This window comes from Euleptes europaea, chromosome 19, assembly GCF_029931775.1.
Source record: "Euleptes europaea isolate rEulEur1 chromosome 19, rEulEur1.hap1, whole genome shotgun sequence".
Taxonomy (NCBI): Eukaryota; Metazoa; Chordata; class Lepidosauria; order Squamata; family Sphaerodactylidae; genus Euleptes; species Euleptes europaea.
The window spans coordinates 37,669,612-37,685,301 of record NC_079330.1 but is presented as its reverse complement, the minus strand read 5'-3'; the positions used below and the strand labels follow the sequence as shown (position 1 = coordinate 37,685,301).

General features: G+C 46.5%; 1 protein-coding gene across 1 annotated transcript in view; it reads right to left on the bottom strand.

Moving 5' to 3' along the window:
• Nucleotides 1-15,690, bottom strand: part of RAP1GAP2 (RAP1 GTPase activating protein 2) — a 160,589-nt gene that overhangs the window by 32,989 nt on the left and 111,910 nt on the right. Inside the window, exons 12-16 of the mRNA XM_056864955.1 lie at nucleotides 14,851-14,980; nucleotides 13,765-13,920; nucleotides 7,771-7,842; nucleotides 6,777-6,863; nucleotides 5,180-5,314 (exon numbers count right to left, since the gene is read on the bottom strand). Of these exons, the coding sequence (XP_056720933.1) occupies nucleotides 5,180-5,314; nucleotides 6,777-6,863; nucleotides 7,771-7,842; nucleotides 13,765-13,920; nucleotides 14,851-14,980 (580 nt within the window). The remainder of the gene's footprint in view (nucleotides 1-5,179; nucleotides 5,315-6,776; nucleotides 6,864-7,770; nucleotides 7,843-13,764; nucleotides 13,921-14,850; nucleotides 14,981-15,690) is intronic.

Here is a 15,690-nt window from a genome sequence, read left to right as displayed (position 1 = left end):
GCAGGTGGGGGAGATAATTCAGTCAATACAGTTCCCCCCCAGAAAATAATGGTTGAAGCTGTGATCTCTGATTTCCTTCAAATAATTGCCTCCCAGGTCTTTCTTTGCTGAGTGCATGCACAGTCGTGCCTCACAAAACAACTACATGTCTCTGTACAGATCATGTTGGACGAATTCTCTGCAGTCACCGCCACATGTCCCACTTGCAATCCTTCCAGCTCCTCCTCCAGCATCCTCTGTACTAAGGTGCTCTGTGGATTGAGTAGTTTTTGCTTGTCAGTTCTTCCCCCACCCCCACTGCTTCTGGTTTGGCAGGCACCCGTGTCCTTGACACAGTCTACAAGGAGTGGCAGCTAGCTGTGTGCACATCAATTAACAGACAGACAAAACCCTGCCCTAAAAATGGCAAGAACAACCTGGCTATCATCAAAGGAAGACAGCAGCAGCATCCTGTTCTTGGTTTGCATGCAGAAAAGGCCAGGCTCTGGGTCTGGATTCCCCAGTCAAAGGCTCTCCTGTAGCAGATGTGAGGAAAGGCAGGAGAGAGACCGCCGTGAGACAGTGCTAAGTGGGAGAGACCAATGTGACTGACTCACATATTACTGACACAGATTGGGCCTGGGGTTCCCTGTGTCAGACCAAAAGGTGTAACTCCACTTCAGGAATGTGCCGGAGGCAGAAAACGTTCTTTGGCCCACACTGGGTTTGCTGGGCGGGTGGCTGCACCCCTCCGCCATCCCAACACCCCAGCAGGATTCTGGAAGGAGGAAACTCAGATACAGCTGCCCCTTTTTTCTCATGATTCCCTGGGTCTTTAGGAGGGGGAAAAAGATTTTGCTCCATCACCCCTTCTAAAAGAAAACTTGATGTTGAATGCCTACCAGTAGGAAACAAAATGGGGCTACAGACAAGATAAAAGATACTCAGGAGACTCATTGGGTATTCATAAAAAATGTTGGTAAATTAAAAGAGAGAGAAAGTACATCCTCAAATGTTCTGAAGAGGACAGATCATGCTCTAAGAAGCATGTAATACTGGGGGCCATAAGTCTTTTATGCATGGCTGTTTCACTCGCCTTCACCCCTCAGACGACTTCGGTTCTTTGTGTTGATTGTGCATGCAGTTTCTGACCATCAGAGGTTGCCTAGCTCTCCCCCCTGCCTTTCCCCGCATTTTGCCTGCGTTTTCAGAGACCTGCTTTATTTTGAATTTGAAAACATGGACAAAATGCGGGGAAAGGCAGGGGGGAGAGCGAGGCAACCTCTGATGGTCAGAAACAGCATGCACAATCATCACAAAGACCCGAAGTTGTCAGAGGGTTAGGGTTAGGGGGTGACGGTAAGTGAAACAGCCATGCATAAAAGACCATAGTATGTCACTTAATGCTGGTGGGGACAGAAAAAGAGCGGGGTGTGAAATGGACCTGCTTACAGCGTTCCCGTGTTCTGAAGGGGGGCAATTTGGGTGAGGAGTGATTGATTGCCTCTGTGATTCCTTGCAACACTCCAATTTACTTCTTTTAGAAAATGTTAGAGTTGTATCTGTTGCATACAGATGCTTTTTGTGTGGTGTTTTGCCAAAGGGAAAGAGTGTACATGCATACCAGGAAAATGGTGCACACAAAAATCTTGGCATTTATATGATCACAGGGGGGAAAATCCAACAATGAGCAGACAGAGGGATACAAATGGAACAGAGAATCTCAGCAAAATGTCCATGTTCCATTTCTGGGATTGATTTTACGAGTTCTTCTTGTTAAACAGGAACTGGGGTGGGTGAGGGCTGAACACAGTGGAGAGGAAAGATGGGAATGAAAAAAGAAATGGAAGGAGGAAACATTTCTCCTTAATAACTGCTACACACACACACACACCACAAGCAAAGGCAAGCATTCTATGGTTCTTAAAAAATCAAGACAAGACATGAATTTACAGCTTGTGGTTTATTAGGCACATATGGGGGGGGGGGCGGAATCAATGCTTGAAAGTAAAAGTTAACACAGCTAGCTGTATCCTAACATTCTCAGTAGAAAATGGCCAGAAAGGTTCCTCCTCATGTAATAAAAGATACTTTCCAAACTGCTCAATATTTAGAATTTCAAATTACCTGGTCTTGGAACCGTGGCAGTATCGCCCTCCCTGATACCCCTCCCCACACACACACACCAGCACCTTGTATTCAGATGTGCCCTGCCTTTGAATGGTTCTGTCCGGGCCATTATGAATGGAAGCTAGCAAAAACAACCTCTGTTCCTCTGTGAATGTTTCAAGTGTCATCAAGTGGCAGCTGACTTAGAAGAAGAGTTGGTTTTTATACCCCACTTTTTCTCTACCTTAGGGAGTCTCAAAGCGGCTTACAATCACCTCCCCCCCCAAGCAGGCATCTTGTGAGGTAGGTGGGGCTGAGAGTTCAGAGAGAACTGTGACTAGCCCAAAGTCACCCAGCAGGCTTCATGTGGAGGAGTGGGGAAACCAACCCACTTCACCAGATTAGAGTCTGCCACTCTTAAACATTACACCACACTGGCTCTCATGGTGATTACATGGGGTTTTGAAGCCAAGTGAGAAGCAGAGGAAGTTTGTCATCATCTCCTCTGAACAGCCTTCGCTGGTGGTCTCCCATCCAAGACCCGACCCTGCTTAGCTTCCACGATCTTGTGTTCAGTTTTAGGCATCACGCAAAGTGATGGTATCGCTTTACTCAGCTTTGGTTATACCTCACCTAGAGAACTGTGTTCAGTTTTGGGCACCACAATTTAAGAAAGATGTAGACAAGCTGGAACGTGTCCAGAGGAGGGCAACTAAGATGGTGAGGGGTCTGTAGACCAAGACCTATGAGGAAAGGTTGAAGAAGCTGGGTATGTTTAGCCTGAAGAGGAGAAGACTGAAAGGGGATATGATAACCATCTTCAAGAGGAGGGTGCAGAGTTGTCTTTTGTTGCCCCAGAAGGTCGGACCAGAACCAATGGGTTGAAATTAAATCAAGAGTTTCTGTCTAGACATTAGGAAGAATTTTCTAACAGTTAGAGCAGTTCCTCAGTGGAGCACGCTTCCTCGGGAGGTGGTAAGCTCTCCTTCCCTGGAGGTTTTTAACCAGAGGCTAGATGGCCATATGTCAGCAAATGCTGATTCTATGACCTTAGGCAGATCACGAGAGGGAGGGCATCTTGGCCTTCTTCTGGGCATGGAGTGTGGGGGTTGTTGTGAGTTTCTTGCATTGTGCAAGGGGCTGGACTAGATGACCCTGGTGGTCCCTTCCAACTCTATGATTCTATGATCTGAAGTGATTAGGCCATACTATACCATTCCATACCCCCTGTTCCTCTATAGATTTGTCTAATCTTTTTAGAAGCCATCATCTCATCATGAAGCAGGGAGTATCACAGATTCAGATGGACAGATTTGAGAAGAAATACTTTGGAGGGGTAACTCGAAGTTTGTTGTGATGGAGAAAAGCTATTAAAGCTGCTTCCAGAGGTTGTTGTTTTAAATGGCTCCTTACCTCTGCTATTTCCTCCCATTTAAACTGCCCCTCTGGGAGTTGATATTTGACCAATAGGTTAAGAAAGGATATACTGAGATCAGGAAAACAAGGTAGTGAAAAGGGTTAACCCCATTTACCCAGGGCCCCAATCCACACAGGGAGGGCACTATCTGCTATTACCAGTGGGGTTTTTTTTGGGGGGGGGGGTAATTAGTAGGAGTTCCAATCACAGATATCCTTTGGCCACATTTCGTTCAGGCCTCCCTGGGTATCTTTTGGGCCAATCCACACATTACAAAGTTGTTGTGGCTGCTAAGAAGACTTTGGTTCATGCTGTTTGCTGAACTGAAAAACACACAGATTTCCCAACAGAGCAAATAGTGAGAAAATAACAAAGGCCCTTCTCCTTGTGTGCCATGGCCCTGATCCAAATCAGTCCTGTAGCTGCCTGGGATGCACACATGGGATATCCTCAGCGGCGTCTATGAGGAGGACTTTGTAATGGTTGAATTGGACCTAATTCTCAGCCTAGCATCCCAGCCTCCCTAGACCCAGAACCGACCCAGAACCGACCCAGCTTAGGCTGTTGTTATGATAAAGAGATAATAACAGAGGAAAATGAGGTCAGTACCATGTTTGCTGTTCTCAAAACCTTGAGAGGAGGGGTACAATTATTACTAATAATGGTAACAATAATGCTAGCCTTTGATCCAAATTCAAAGATGTATATACGTTAAAGTTGTTTTTTCTTACATGGCTGCCTTGAGATCTACCTGGAGAGAAACAGGATTTTTTCCAGGCTGTAATAATATCTTGAAAATGACCATCTAGGGATATCTGCTGCCTTCCACCTCCCCTGTTCTCTCTCCCATTATATACTTTGCACATGAATCACACTGAGCAGTAAATAAGCTATCAAGCAGACCAGCAGCGCTGTCCAAAGGGAAAATGGCACCTGCCAAATTATTCGGACAGTTGTTTTCCTTGCAAGCTCGGGGATACCCTGAAATGCCAAGAGTAAGAGAGTCCAATTTCACTGAGGTAAAAGGCACAGGAAAGTTTAGCACCGACAGGCCAAGGACATCTTAATAAAACTGTCTTTCTGTATGACAGATTCTGGATATTCTGTGATGTTCCAATCCGTGATACCCAGAATGTGGGAAGGGGCAGAAAAGTGGTTGTTGAAGGCAGGAAGTGGAGGCGCACACCCTCGCTGGCGGACGAAGCAAGATGGCTGCAGAAGCAGGAGCAGGGGCTGAATGCAAAAAAGGCAATGCTCCTGAGAGGTAACAGCACCATGCGTAGGCTAGGGGTGTGCATTAAAAATTGGTAAAATTTGGATACATTGGACCCAGGAATTTTCGAGATTCCTGAAAAATCCCAAATCCCTATACCATTATGGGGTGGTTTTGTTGTTTTATTTTTTCCCAGAATAAAAAAAAATGGGGTCCATTATACCCTATGAGAATCTTTCTGGGGCTCTGGGGGGAGCTATTTTTCAAGGTAGAGGCACCAAATTTTCAGCGTAGCTGCTGGTGACTCTCCTTGGAAGAACCCGCACATTTGGTAAAGATTGGTAAAGACTGGGTCAGGGGGTCCAATTTTAGTGCCCCTCATGGGACTTTAGCCCAGTTTAGCCCCATTATTGAGACTTCAGCCCTGCCCAGACACAACAGCCAACCTAGATGCTCTTTACCTTAAAGGATTCCAAAAACCCTCCATGGCCTCCGTTCTCCAGCTTGTCCTCCTCAGAGCCCAGGCCAAGCATCACCTGCGTGTGAATGTGGAGCTCATCATGGAGGTTGTCCAGAAGGGCAGCTCGTGTCCGATCCTGAGACAAGGTTAGAAGGCAGCCAGATCAGCCATCTGGTTCTGTATTTTAGGTATCAAAATCAACCATCTTGAAGCAGGTTACAAAACAAAAGTAAAACAAAAACCAACCAAGATCTTTACAAATGTCATTTTGAATTTAAAAATAGAAAGAGGAGATAAGGGAATTCTCATGGGGAAGGGTGTTCTGGGACCACCACAAAAAAGGCCCTGCTGTGCGTGGAGACTGATCTGGCCTCTCTGTGTCATGAAATGCAAAGCCAAGCCTCACTGACTGCTGTCAAAACTACGTGGGGTTCATATGTGAGTAGACACTTTCCAAGGTACTCTAGATCCAAACCATTTAGGACTTTAAAGCCAAATTCAACACCTTCAACATGGCCCAGAAGCAGATAGGACAGCAGTATAGCTACTCCTCTGATTTCCTTTGAAAGCAACTTTTATGTAGAACGCAGCCAACATTTGCAATGCTGAAGGTGTCCTCAAAGTTCCATTCACGTTGGAAAGATACCTTCAGCCCTGGAGCTCTGGATGTGTGCCCCAGGACCTTCTCACTGCTCAGAAATCTGGGGTGTGCATAACAATATACATAGCTCATGTTAAAGTTTACAATTAATCTAAAGAAATGCAATCTTTGTTGCATAATAGTGGCTAAAAGTGAGAACCCACAAGAAACGTGCGAGAAGGGGCACTTTTCAGGTTTTTCTGCAGACCTATGGGGTCCCCAAGTCTGCAGAAACATCTGTTTAGGGTGAGTGTGCCCTCTATCTGCAGATTTAGGTATCTGCAAGCAGAGGGCACCGGTGGGAATTAGACATGTAGATTACTAATTATGCATTGTATTGAAAGAACTTTTTAAAAGAACATATGAGTCAGCAACACAGGGATCAAAGGATTCAAGGACAGGTCCTGCAAAAACAAACCTGTGGAACTCAGGAATATTCCAGCAGGAAGAGGAAGAGGAAGAGGAAGAAGAAGAAGAGTTGGTTTTTATATGCCGACTTTCTCTACCGCTTAAGGGAGTCTCAAATCGGCTTACAATCACCTTCCCTTCCCCTCCCCACAACAGACACCCTGTGAGATATTTTTAGCTACTATTCCAGTACCCGAATCACCTCGCAAAGACACTTCCCTTCCAAAGCACATAGAATGCCTACTATTGAGGCCCAAACTACAGGCTACGATTTGTCATATGTATGGTCTGGGTTCCCCTCCCCTGACCTGACTCTGACAGACAGACATTAGGAGCAGGGGGACATGTTTTCCAAGCATGCCCCCCACTCCGATTCAGATCAAGTCTGCAGCCCGGGGAAAAGAACTTCAGCCTCCTCCCCTCTCCATGTTTGTTTCTGACCTGAAATGGCCCCAGAGGGCACTACTTTCTCACTGGATAGAGTCGCATGTGGAGCATGTAGGTGAGCATGTAGTTTGGGCTTGCCCTGACCTGGCTAAATTCAGCTTACCTCCAACTTTGCAAATTTGTCCGACTTGCAACAAGCATTCTCTGCATTGATCAGCTTGGTGAGAAGAAATTCACGGAATTCAGAGTTCTGGAAAGGGATGGGGTAGAAGAAGTGAGACTGGCAAATCCCAACCCCCTTTAAGGTTCAGATGAAGCTGCATATCACCAAGCCAGACAGCCCATTCAACCCAGGCACAACAGAGATATGAATGAACGAACGGACGAATGAATGAATGACATGGCCTTCGATCTAGCATAGATTTGTCTTCTCTGGCCACCAACAGCTCTCCAGATCCCAACGCCTGCAACTTTGGTTACTTTGAGATTCCACAGATTGAACTCAGGATCTTCTGCATGCAAAAGAGGCACTCTACCACTGAGTCACAGCCTCTCCCCAAAATGGAACATATGAAGTTATCTTATACCAAGTAAAATTACCAATAGTGTCTGCTCTGCCACTGAGCCATGGCCCCTCCCTGAATGGGATTGCAAGCTATCACCAGCGTGGTTTTCAAATATCATGGTATACCAGAGCATGAGCATTATCACTGCAGGTCCCTCATCCATCCCCAATTCTGGGAGATGTTCCTTCCACCTGAGAAGCTCTGATGGGCGAATTCATCCAGCTCAATTCATAATTAGCTCGTTGTCACTTGGGAATTTCTCGTTGTCCTCTGAGAATTTCTGGTCTTCTTTGGAGTGTCAGGGAACTGAGACTCTTCTCATGGGCCCTCTACCGTTGCAATTCCTCCCTTCACCTTGACCAGTGTCAAGGAAGACTGGCAGCAGCGGAGGCCTCATGCTTACATTGCCCTGCCCTTAGGTCAGCTGGCTCAAAGCCGCACCTCAGACGTGACCATAGACTCAAGGGGGGAATTACAAGGTACAGCTTTCTTGGGACCATACGAACTGAAAATTCAAGGGGGGGGGTGTTACATGAAAGACGTAGGAGCAGAGCCACCAGGAAAAATGTCAAGCCAACTTCCACTGCTTACTTTTTGAAACACAGGTGGGCTTGGCAGCGATGGACCAAAGGAAGGGACATCTTCTCTGGCAGTGACTGCTACCTATCAGAAAGATTTTTTTTAACAAATATTAGCAAGAAATGCACAGACAGCAATCCAGAGATGCAACAGACCTAGCATGTCAGAATGTAAGAAGAGCCCTGCTGGATCAGACTGTGAGTCCATATGGTCTAAAACCCCATGTGCAGCAGTGTTTGGCCAGATCCTTTCCAGATGCCCACAATCAGGACACCCCTTCCCAGCTGAATGTCCCCCTAGCAACTGGGACCCCGCGGTATACTGCCTCTGAGCCTGGCCAGCAGGAACTTGAAGGAACAACAAATCAGTTCCGTTCTGCTATCTGTCTAAGATTCTTCTAACATAAGCACAAGGCGAGTTAAAGTCTACACACCCTCAATGTTCAAGAAGTACAGGATTTATTTTTAAAATGACAACGTTTTTATCTTAAGTATTCAGACTTGAGGTAAAGGAACTTAGGATTCAGTGACAGTTGCCATGGATTTTGTCCAAGCAGGCTTGAAACAAACATTGCTTAACCATCACAAAGGACGTAATGTCCCTCAGCTACCACTAAATGAAAATTAACCCTGTCCCTCTGAGATGTATTTAAAATCCTTAACATCTAAGCATGTTAGCCCTTTCTCCCCTCCTTCCAGTCTGACTGTTGTTTTCTGTCAATTCCTAACTATACCTGTTCCATAAATCTCTAATCTGTTTGGCTCATGCTGCTGTGAAAAATTTTTGTTAACACTTCTTAAGCCTGCCCTTCATGAATTATCTTAATTCCCTTTGAAGGTCAACTCATTATACCTGTCATCCATACATCATGACATTTCTCATTCTCTGATTTTCTTAACGAATTGTATGAAGAAATTGATTAGCCCTTGATTCGAGACAGACAGAAGAAAGTTCTTCACACAATGTATTTATTTACTTCATTTATAGCCTACTTTTCTCCCTAGTGAGGACCCAGAGTGGCTTACAGCATTCTCCTTTCCTCTATTTTATTCTCACAACAACCCTGTGAGGTAGGGTTAGCCTGAGAGTGTGTGACTGGCCCAAGCAAACTTCCATGCAGTGTGGGGATACATAACTGCTGTGCGAAATTCACTGCTACATTACGTAGTGGCCTAAAACGGGACCAGATGACCAGCACCGGGGAAGAGAGAACTATCAACTATGATGGTACGGCATGGGGGGGGGTACACACACAAGATCACCTAGTCATGCCACAGGCCCCCGGAGGATCAGGCCCTTCCAGAATTTTTAATGGCCAAATTCTTCTCTAAAATAGCATCTAATTTGGCTCCACGAGATGACAACTGTGGTCGAGGGCAATTGCCTTTGTGAGCTTCCCAAAGGCATCTGGCTGGTTACCATGGGAAACAAGAGGCTAGACTGAATATTCGGACCCCTCATATATCCTTAGAACACAATTGCATGGCAGGAATTAGAATTAGAAAGGAGTCTAAATACAATTCTTTTTTTAAAAAAATCTGCTTGGCGTTCAGCATCTTGCCTTTCCATTTCTGCACCCCAGGATGTCGCCCTCCTAACTGCTAAAGTGAAGATGCTAATGTGGCAGAGGCCCCCTCATTCATCTTAGCACTGCATCCATGGCTCCCAACAGGCACAGTCTATATTTACACCCAGCATGTGCTCGCAGACTAATGTACCAAAAGGGAGGATAATTTTAGCTCCTTATCTGACAGGAAAAGTTAACATCACGCTCTTTCGCTCTCTCAGTGAGGCCAGGCCCTGTAATTCCCCAGGCCTTCCTGCTGATCTAGAGGAGTTTCTGGGAATGGGTCAGGTAGTTAAAAGAACTAAGTGGGTCCCTAAACACAGGTGTGAGCTAACTTATTTTTTTAAGAGAAATACTCGCGAGCCAGCTCAGATAGCAAGCTTAGTGGAAAGAGCCAAGAAATTGTACATTGTACATCACTATCAACCTCCAGCTCCCACCACAACTACAACCCAGTTCCACCCCAGTTCCACACTTTTGACAATTTAATTTGTGCGGCTGCCTAGCCCTCTATAATGTGCATGGTGTGTGTGTGGGGGGGTTAGTATCATGGCTAAGAGAACAGCTAAGCGAAGCTCGGTGCCTATTTTGCCTCAGTCTGTTCCCTGAAAAAGAGAATGGGCTCATCTAGAGATGGCAGGAGGCAAACCACGACGTCCGGCCTGCTGATGGACGTGGGACAGAGAGGTTGCTGAGAGGCACCTGGCTGCACTGGATGTGTACAGATCCCCTGGGCCAGGCAGAATGCACCTGAGACTGCTCAAAGAACTTTCTAGAGAGCTTGCACAGCCGTTGCCCACCATCTTCAAGACCTCTTGGAGAACGAAAGATGCACCACAAGACTGGAGGAGGATGAACATTATCCCAGCCTTCAAAAAAGGGAGGAGGGAACACCCAGGAAGCTACAGGTCAGTCAGTTTGACCTCTGTCCCAGGGAAGACATTGGGGCAGATTTTAAAGGGGTCAATCTGCAAGCATCTCAAGGACAACTTGGTGATCTGGAAGCCAGCACAGATTTGTTCCTAAGAAGGTCCTGCCAGACCAAACTCATTTCCTTCATTGATTGAGAGAAGAGCTTACTGGATTGTGGGAATGCTGTCGATGTTATTTACCTTGACTTCAGTAAAGCTTTTGACAGGGGCCCACGTGATGTTCTGATGGGGGATTGTGGACTGGACCCTAGGATAGTCAGGTGGATAGGGAACTGGTTGGAGAACCGCACTCAAAGAGTCAATGGCATTTCATCTGAATGGAGGGAGGTGTCCAGTGGGGTGCCACAGGGTTCGGTTCTGGGCCCGGTACTTTTCAATATTTTTATAAATGCTCTGGATGAGGGTGTGGAGGGACTACTCATGAAATTTGCAGATGACACCAAATTGAGAAGAGCAGCCAACACACCAGAAGACAGTGATAGAATTCAACAAGATCTAAACATGCTGGAAAAGTGGATGGATGTAAACAAGACTCTGTTCAACAAGGACAAGTGCAGAGTAACAAAAATGGGTGACATATCTGGATAACAGAAATGAGAAGCACACATACTGGGTGGGGGATACACTTCTGGGTAACACTGTGTGTGAACAAGATCTAAGAGTATGGGTGGAGTGTAAGCTAAATATGAGCAGTCAGTGTGATGCAGCGGCAAAAAAGGCCTTGGGGTGTATCAACAGAGGCATCACATCCAAATCACAAATCGCAAGATGTCATAGTCCCACAGTATCTCACATTGGTCAGTTCACACCTGGACTGTTGTGTGCAGTTCTGGAGGCCCCACTTCAAAAAGGATGAGAACAGAATGGAGCGGGTGCAGAGGAGAGTGACGAGGATGATCAGGGGCCTGGAGACCAAGCCCTATGAAGAAAGGGTGAGGGAGTTGGGAATGTTCAGTCTGGAGAAGAGGAGGTTGAGGGAGGGACATGATTGCTCTCTTGCAGTATTTGAAGGGCTGTCAGAGGAGAGCAGGGAGCTGTTCCTGTTGGCAGAACAGGATAGGCCTCGCAATAATGGGTATACATTATGGGTGGAAAGGTACCAGACGGATATTTGGGGGAAAATATTTACAGCAAGAGTTGTTCAGCAGTGGAATCAGCTGCCTGGGGAGTTGGTGAATTCCCCCCTCTCTGGCAGTCTTCAAACAGCGGCTGAATGAACACGTGTCAGGGATGCTCTAGGCTGATCTTGCATTGAGCGATAGAACTAGATGGTCTGTATGGCCCCTTCCAACTCTAGGGTTCTGTGATTCTATGGAGCAACTCCAAAGAATCCCTACTCAAGACACTCCCTGGCTGAAGGCCTTGGATCACTGGAGAGTAGTGGTTAGTGTTAGACTACCCTGGTTCAAATCCCCACTCTGCCATGGAAGCAGGGCAGCCCATTTGGGTGAACTCCCACTGGGAGTTCTCTTTCCCTGCAGCCACTCAGTGGGCCTTCGGGAGGGAAATGGGTGGTAAATTGTCACTGCGGGCAATGCGGTCATGTCACTTCTGCTGTGACCTGGGGGTGACATCGCCCCGCACAGCCAACACTGGAGCCTTTAACCACAGGTCATGCTAGAAGCAATGTCACTGCATTACTGGTGACTTTGTTACATCACAATGTCTCCAACTGGTTGCCATCCTCAGACTGGCAACCCTAAATGGAAGCTTGCCAGGTGGTCTTGGGCAAAACACACATACTTAGCCTAACCTACCTCACAGGGTTGTTAAGAAGTTAAAATGGAGGAGGGTAGGATGGTGTAAGCCAGTTTCCATCCCTGCTGGGGGAAAAAGGCTTGATATAAATTAAGTAAGTAAGTAAGTAAATAAATAGGACCATAAAATGCCAGCGTTTCCCTGTGAACTTGCCGACTCATCATGGGGGCGCAGTCAGAAGTAGGACTATGGGATAGTTTTTGAATAGACTGAATTTCCCGGGTGAATCAGGCATCCCCCCCCCCACCATTGGACAGTTAGTCAGATCCAGTCCCAATCCACAAGACCGGCAGAGTCCAAGGAACTGGGCGGGGCAGGGGGGGAGGAAGATACTCGTGCAGTCGCAGAATTCGGGCGAGGGGTGTCCTCCAGTGGCATTTAGGCACACAATGATGTGGATTCCATGATCGGAACTCCTCATGGTTTTTTAAACATAATTTTCACTAGCTCAGGGTCTGACTCTGATTGTGACCACAGTGCTAGGGGTGGGGCGGGGGGCTAAGATGTCTCCACCGGGCCATCTCCATCTAAAATTTGCCCCACTGGGATATACATATAGGTACCCATACTGTTCAACCTATGTGTTTTCCCAGTGGGGCAAACAAGCAACCCCTCAGGACCATTTCATCTCAGGACACTGATGAGGCCAAAACCTTCCTTCTCCTCATGCTGAGACCCCACCCATAATCGGGCTCCCATCGGCTGCGAGTCCATTCATGGAACTCCCAGCATCTCAAGCACTGAGCCTTCCGGGTCACAGGAGCTTCACACAGGGTGCCCGTCTTTCCCTGGGCCAATAACAACTTGAGGGGGGCATGTTTTACACCTGAATCTTTGCAGGGGGAGGGTTTAATCCCTTCCTACCCACCCATCTCTGGGCCACAGACTCAATCTAAATTGGGATCAGTTGCAATTGGAAAATTGCTGGGCAGAACCATTCAGAGTTCTCCTCATGAATCATCAAATGAGGTCCTGGGCCCCAGGCACCCAAAATGAACTATACATCCTGCAAAATGAACTATACATCCTGCAATGCAACTTGGTGCCCTAGAGAAGCATCTTTGTCTCCAGTGAAAAGCAATAAAGGACAGCATGTCAAAATAACACTGGTGTGATATTAAATGCAAACATTAGTAGGGAAAACCTTGGTTGTGAGCATGCACAAACATGACATTCCCACTGACTGCACACACCCAAAATTGCAAAGCAGCCCTTCCGGGAGGGGCAGTTTGACCACAACCCAGAGCCAGCTTTGCCCCCCGCCCCCATGCCTCATTATGAGACACAAATGTATGCTCTAAACCACAGAAGACAACCCTTGGCTGGCCTACAGAAGCATTTCAACCTGTCGGGCAAACACAGCCATAGATAACACACTCAAATACATTTGATGCATTATTGACTACAAATATTTGAAAGCTGGAATCACAAGGGTGTGAAATCCCATCAGACATCTGCTGTTCAACCTTAGGTTGGCCTGATTCCACTTGGGCATCAAGGGCAGACATGAGGCAGGACACGCGTGGGCACTCAATGATGCTTGCTGCCATCTCACCGATAGCCATCGCCACCCAGGGAGCACCAGCTGCCTCTCCGAGAATAAGTAACTAACCATTTAGGAGAGACTTAACAGGAACTCTTTATCTGGCCAAACAGGAACATTTTTCCTGAGCCTCCAAAGCAGTTGTTTGTCAGCTCTGGCACCAATGCGCGCGCATGCGCGCACACACTCCTTCCCGTTCTTCTTACTTTGTAGGAAGGATTGTCTGTTTCAGAGTTTTCCACCTGGACGACAATATAGGCATGTAGAAAATTGGACGCGATCATGTCTGGAACAAAGGGAGTGTTTTCTTCTTGGAATATAATTGCCACAATGTCGTTGCCAATGTGCCTCTTCCGCTGGAGCTGAAAAGGTGGCAGAGAGAGAGAGAGAGAGAGAAACAGCCCTCAAGAATGAATGACCGTCAGTCTGAAACATTGACAAGAATGAATGACATGTTTACATGAAAGAATGAGTGTCACTGAAATGTTTACAAGAAAGAATGAATGAATGTAACTTGGAAAGGAATGAAATGGAAATGATGGAAATGTGTACAAGCATGAATGGATGTGATTCAGGAATGTTTACAAGAATTAATGCTATGTGGACCAGCGGTCAGCAATCTATGGCCCTACAGCCAAATGCAGCTCTATCTGGGACCAAATATGGCTCCTTTAAAAAGAAAAGGAAATCTGTTAGATTAAGGTGTATTGGAGAGGAAGGTGGGATGACAGAATAACCCAGGTGTGAAGGGAAGAGTGGGCAAAGATTTGCATGGGACTAAAAAATCCATAAAGCAGTTCTCAGGCTAGAAACAGCTTTAAAAAATCAAATCGTTTTGTTAAAAGCCCTTCCTGTATCCATCATACCAGGGACTTGCTTGGTGGTCTCCAAGAGGCAATTTCTTACTCACCCCAGGTGAGCACAGCTCTGGTCAATCACAAGTTTGCCCTAAAGGCAACCAGTGCCAGTGCAGAGAGGAGTCCGCCCTCCCATTGCTCCCCCCGCCAAAGCAGGTTCTCATTCTGAGAACAAAAAAGATGCCAAGTGAACGTCTCAATGGAAAACACGCACATATATGTTTTGAGCACAGGTGCTTCACGTGGAATTGAGCTCCGTACGCAAGCCGTTCAATTGCAGCTGACAGGTACCCTGGAGGAAAGGAATTTGCACCTTCCCATCTGCCGCTGATACACAATGCCCATTTCATAAATGCAAACTCACCAATAGCTGTGCTGTTACCTGCCAACCCCCTCCCATATTATAGCAACAAAGCAAGGTCAACCCTCGGTTACCTGCTGTGCGTCTCCCTCGGTGAAGGGAAGCTTGGTAGAGACATGAAACATGATCTCTCGGTCTCTGAACACTGTGTACACAGACTCCGCGCCCGTCTGGCCGTGACTGACATCCAGACCTCCTCGGAAGCTGAAACAGTTAAGGACAACATGGACCCTGGTTGCCGAGTTCAATAACATCATTTTCAACAAAGGTTGTTGGCACAATTCTATACTGCTTAATAGGACCAGTAGAGGAAAATGGTCTGAAATTGAAACCGACTGTTTAGTGGGATGAGCCAAATCCACATTGAACTCACATATTATTTTGAACCCGGCCCAGTCCTTTTCATCTCAGACTTGCCCATTGCAATTGGGTTGGTGTTGCCATCTTGGTATCCAGGGTATGTGGACAGAAATGCAATGGTATGGGAGCTGAAACAGTATTTCACTCCACTTAAAACTCTGGTGAAGTTTCATTTCCCCCCACATTTAAATATGATAACTTATTTATTTGTTGAAAACAAGAGTTCCAACTGCCTTCCTATTTTTATCCCACCCTTCCTCCACTAAGTTCATGACAACAAATATGGTTCTCTGTTCCCCTTTTTATCCTCACAATAAACCTGTAAAGTAAGTTAGGTTGAATGGACGAGTGAGTGGCCTGTACTCTGCCACTCCACTAAAAAATGCTCGAAGCCTTCCTCCTGCCTAAGGAGCGTCCTGCAACCAGAGGCTCTTTCTTGAATGGAAGAGCCACTTCAGTTAAAGGAAAACTGGAAGAACTTTCTTCAGTATAAGGAATGATACTATCCAGTAAGCATAATGGCTGAGTGAGGATTGGAACCCAGGCCTTCCAGG